Raw genomic sequence first — 5,688 nt, forward strand, 5'->3', positions numbered from 1 at the left:
TTTTTTTTTTTTCTTTTGAGAATCACTAATATTTCTTATTTTCGAGTAAATTTATTGGCTGCCTTTATTCATTTTGAAACGAAAAAATTATGCAATTAAGCTTTTTCTCTAACTGCGAAAATGTAGTAGTTTCAGTATCAGAGTATAGAATTGCCTCAAAATGGCAAATATTAGGGGAGCACTTGCATACTGAGCATAATGGACATCTGTTGCTTGCTCAAGAAAAGATGCAATTTCTCAGTAATTTAGCACTTATTTAATTATTTTCTCTTAAAACATAATACATCATTTTCATAGCTTTGTATAATTGAACACATGTAAGCTTCATATCTTCACGAATAATATGAAATGTTCCAATATCTTGCAGATGAACCATTACAAGATTACAAGAGGTCGGAGGTGTAAGGCAAAAACCGAAAATATTTTGAAGATAAATTGAGTATCCTTTTTAGGTGGGCAAATGCAGATGATCAATGAATATATTTGTTTTTCAAATTGGTTTGTTAGTTAGCTTTCCAGATTCCACAGAAGAAAACCGAAGATCTAAAATTAATTTTCATGTTGTTTGTAACTTAATTATATATTTTAAAGAAATGTATTTGCATATATATACATATAGCCAAAAGTTTACACAATTAAGTCATTTTTGATTTTCTATCTTTGATTTGTTTTTGCTTCTGAAATTTCATTTTTTGCAAGGATTTTACACACTTTTAAAAACTGTATAATGAACTATGAAAGAATTGCAATTAACTCAAAAGTGATTGCGTAATGACCCTATTTTTATTATTTCAAATATTTCACAATTTGAATGACTTCATAATTCATGCATTAATTAAAAGTAAAAGATGAACCACCAGAAAACATCCAGAAGAAATTTCTATCTTACTAACAAGGATTCAATACTATCATTAAAGAAGTTCGGGGTAACATTTCGGTGGTTGAGTTTCGCAAAAATCAATTTATATTTGGGTTTTTCATGTCACTCACCATTTGTTACAAAAGTGCGATGTGATGAATAACAGGATTAACCTAGTAAGTGAAAAAATACAGATCGCGATAGGATGAAAAATCAAGGTTGATATGCCAGAATCACTGGTGTGAACTAGATTAGACTGTTCCTGAATGCCCGTTTCCGCTTTTGATTTAAATCAGCTGATAATTCAATTGTACAAGCATTGTGGATTGTACGGGACGAACTTCACACAAATATGAAAAAAACCTGGAGCAGAAAGTAAATGCTAATTAGCAGTTAAGATTACTATTTATTGTTATCAAAGATTTATTGTTCTAAAAAAAGTTAAGTGCTTTGTTTAGCATTTCCAGGAAATCTATTTAGTTGCATTAGTTGTAACCGATTTCAAAATTGCTAATTCATTACAACTCAAATAATTAAGATTACTATTTTCACAAAGAAAAAATTTTTTGTGAATCTAAATAAAAACTAAATGAAACAAAAACTTAAAGTCCAAGCAGTTGTCAAGCCTCCTTTAGCACCATGTTTTAACGATTTTCAGATATTTTTTGAATGTAGTTTTCCCTTATAAATTTCAATCAATTATGCTTAGCTTATGTCCATTATTTCGAAGTTATTTCAAACCACAGAGGGTTGATGGAGAAGTGTAAAATGACTTGACAAGCATTATTGGTCTCTCCTCTTGTCAGTCATTTAAAGTTTATTCCACTGAACCATTATTGCATTATAAAAGTTATTGATTTCAAATCATATTTGTTTTTACAGAATTGGATTTTGAGCTTCATTACTTTCTTCCAAAACAAATAAAGATTTTTTTTATTTTTGGCATCTCTTTGATGACTTACTGTCATCTCTTTGATGCAAGTGCTTCATGAGATTGAGAAATAAACATTTAACTGAGAATCTTTCAAAATTAGTTATATCTTTAAATTTCACAGAAGATAATGTGTACTAATTCAATTTTCCCAGCGATATTTTGGAAGTAATCGATAAAATGATATTTGAGAAGTAGCAGAATTTGAAAGGTGGTAGAGTCAGAGGATAATATGTTGAAAAATTTGTCAGTTGTCACAGAGTTTAGCTGTATAGCTTTTGAACTTGAAGATATGCGACACAAAGCACAATGCAGGGAGTTTTAGCTTGATGTGTTGGAAAAAGATTTTCTTTATAGCCCGAAAGTGCAGCTTAAATCTGCCTCACGATAAAATATAACAGGAACAAGCTTGTTCCAGTCCATGTTAGTCTGGTTGACCAGTAGCCATTGCCATCCATCAACGCTAGATTTTCTGTTCGAGAGGTAGTCAGTTGGTGATCTAATTTCTGCTTCCTTCACTGCATAAAACGTCAGCGAATATGATACCTTCTGGACCATGGATTTTACTGCTGAAAAGCAATCTATGTCCTGTAGCTTTAGCAGCCTTTTCATCACTGCTAATTGCAATAAATAGTCAGAGTACTTCTTTAAGACTGTTCTAATTGCAATCTGATTAGGTCTCTGACCTTTTACTTCACAGCAAATGGCACTTATTAATTCATCATCTATATTTATAAAAGGACCAGTGAATGCAAACATTGCCACTATCACTTAATCAGTCTGTTTTTTTCAATTTTAAAACTTGAGATTAAGATCCATCTCAAGATTGAGATCCTAGTACAGCAATATGTAAACTGGTGAAAACACAGTTATGGTGCACCTATGTGACATTACCGGATGAATATGAATTGTGCCAACATGAAAATAGGGCTTTCAATACCAACCAGAAAATGACTGAAAATTAAAAAGTGCCAGGAACTTTAGTCCGACCCATCACCAAAAAGTAATTATATATGTAACTTCGGTTGTATAATATTTGAGCATCATGACCAATAATGACTGCACATCATTTTTACCGGTAATCTGTGTGAGTAATCGATGATCAAGTTATTGATGAAAGTATCAAAAGATTTGTAGGATAAATCCTGCAGTTTAGAATACATAAGTATCTCATAAATTCCGTATCAAGAAATCTGAGACCTCCTCTTCACCTCCACTAATCCATAAATTTGCTAAGATTTGTGAACTGAATAGAAATGAGATTCAGTCCTAATTAATACTTACAAGTGATTCGCAATCAAACAATGAATGATTGGCTGATGGCTGTTTATTGTGAATGGAAGTGAGTTGGATGAGTGTCGCGGACGTAATGTAAACTTCCATTGATGTTAGAGGGGAACATGGCAAAACGAATTGGGACGCTTGCGAAACTCTGATCAGTTTAAGAGGTTAAGTGATATCTTTGAAGTTTGCTCTCTCCTTTGCTGACCTTTTTCTTTAAAATTGGGTAGTAAGTGAACTTAGGAATATTTCTTAACAGAGGCACTTCGTCGTGGAGTTAAGAAAAAAGATAAAAGATGTGATGTATGTTGCAAACAATCTTTGGTGTCTACTGATTGCACTTTCGAAGCAGCTGAATTGATCATCGTTACTTCTTCTTCCCTTCTGCTTGTCTAAGACTACATATTTCAGCAAAAAAGCCCATTAGATCGATTCGTGCCATTTGTTGCACTTGCCCTCCAACATTCCTAGGATGCGTGCTGAATGCAAACATCTCTTTCGTATAATGGTATTATACAGTTGATATGTTGCATGTGTGTCAATACCAATAGGATGCCCTGCCCTGTTCCTTCGAGACTTCCCGAACTTTCCTATGCTCTCCCTGTAGTCAGTATAATACCGCTTCTTTCGTTTGTTGGTATGTCTGTCTGTACGCACAAACATATGACTAAATACATCCAAATGAATGCACTTATTGAGGGGATGAGGTGATGAGTAAATGATGGGAAATTCGGAAGCATTAGTACAAATATCTTTCATCTGTTAAAGGAAAATGGGCTACGGTGAGAGAGGCAGACTGCGGGAGCAGAAAAGAGGGACATATGCACACATCCGAAGTACACCAAAACTTCCACCTCTTCGGGTGACGTCATTCCTGTTTCAAACTTCCTGCTCTGTCTATCTATCCTCTTTTCTTGAAAAGGAACAATTGTCTTCTCAATTCATTTATTCCGGAACTTCCTCGATAGCAGCAAACAGTCAGTAGTTACATTTTCTCCCGTTCCCTGGCATTCGGGATACTGGAATACAGGAAGAAATTGACTCAGGGAATCACACACAAACGCACGCAGTTCATCTCGGAAGAGGGCACCAGCACATTCGGACGCTTTTACGATGCACGTCTTCTTTTCGAAGGGAAGGATGCTGCGTTTTCTTGTAGCTGTCACCATCCCCAATGTTCAGTGCCCTCCAGGGAGGAGGGCATACTGGTCCGTTTATCTGTTTGTCTCTCTGCGCTTGATGATTCACTTCCGTCCTCTAAGTTCAGTGTCAATTGCTGAGTCTACGTTGATTGTCGCTCGATGTTCACCCTCCACTATTTTATCACTCTCATCCGAACCACTCGATCATTATATTACTTAGTGACCCTTGACTCCTCTGCATCCTGCCATCTCCTTATCAGTGATGATACATTATCATCCCTAAAGAAGATAGCTTATTCCCACGGCTAGATATTCACATTCGTGCTTAATCATTACAGCTTTGCGACCAAAAGATAACCGACTTTTCGTTTACAGAGTAGAACAGTAAAAGCTTATTTGGCTCCGTGAAATGCAAGCTAAGAGGTATCTACTAATGAGAATTTTACGAACACCCTCGAAATTTATGTTCTAGGAGATGCTTGTAATGTTGGAATGTTGGACCTGTCTCACCATAAGCTTCCTTTCAACCCATCTTCCAAATGTGATGGTCGAAATGAGATCACTTATTCTCGCGTATCACGTTTGATTGCCTTGGGTGCAATCTGTTACGTGCTTTTGAAATCTGTTGCCTGAAAACGTCAATTTCATAAATCAAAAGCAAACTGCGCAACAGTGTCCTAATGCAGTCGTCATCGGAATCTTTCCACCGTTCCCAACGAAGTGAACAAGTTCACTGAACTTGTTGAGTAAGATCCTTATACATTCCATTTCTGAACTGTAAAAGTTAATATCATGAGGTGTTTTTGGTTCGAAAGATCAGATGCGAATTCCGGTGAGGTTCCTTTCCAGTAGCTTTAACTGAACAATGAAAGCTATCACGGATGTGTACGTTAATCTTCCAGATAGAATTGCAGTAATTGGGATGGAATTTCTGAATTTACTAACTGTTGCTGTAGTCCTGCATTACTTAGACGGTCTTGAAATACTTGAGACATTACTACTGCTACATGAAGAGTTTTTCCGGAAGAATCAGAACGGTAAGTCAGTCGATACTAATTAGGAGTTCTAATGATTATTGCCACCACTAATATTCCCCTATTTAGACCATCTCTGTTTAATCTGTGAAAAGTTTCAATGAGATTGCGAGATTGCAGAGCAGTGTTTTAATCCTTAAATTTTGAGTTCTTTGCCAGAGAATCACAAAAAAAACGCCGGGGGAATGCACATCGATGAATGTTCATGATGAATGAGTTTCGCTGTCCCGCCTCATAGCTCTGTCTCCCATGTTCCCCTTATCCCTTCCCTCCGCCTGTCTTTTCTAATACGTCTGGTATAAATATATAAATATATATGTATATATGCTGTATATATATATATATATATATATATATATATCAGCTGTATATATATATATATATATATATATATATATATATATATATATATATATATATATATATATATATATATATATA

At 35.1% G+C, this 5,688-nt stretch overlaps 1 protein-coding gene across 1 annotated transcript; it reads left to right on the forward strand.

Annotated features, from left to right (window-relative positions):
• Positions 1 to 3,843: 3,843 nt before the first annotated feature.
• On the forward strand, positions 3,844 to 4,846 carry LOAG_12095 (hypothetical protein; the record flags this gene model as incomplete). Its single annotated transcript, XM_003147609.1, has 3 exons — positions 3,844 to 4,052; positions 4,102 to 4,283; positions 4,686 to 4,846. 3 exons carry the CDS (start codon positions 3,844 to 3,846, stop codon positions 4,844 to 4,846), a joined length of 552 nt encoding a protein of 183 aa, XP_003147657.1.
• Positions 4,847 to 5,688: the final 842 nt, after the last annotated feature.

The sequence above is a fragment of the Loa loa genome, assembly GCF_000183805.2.
Source record: "Loa loa unplaced genomic scaffold supercont3.9, whole genome shotgun sequence".
Lineage (NCBI taxonomy): Eukaryota > Metazoa > Nematoda > Chromadorea > Rhabditida > Onchocercidae > Loa > Loa loa.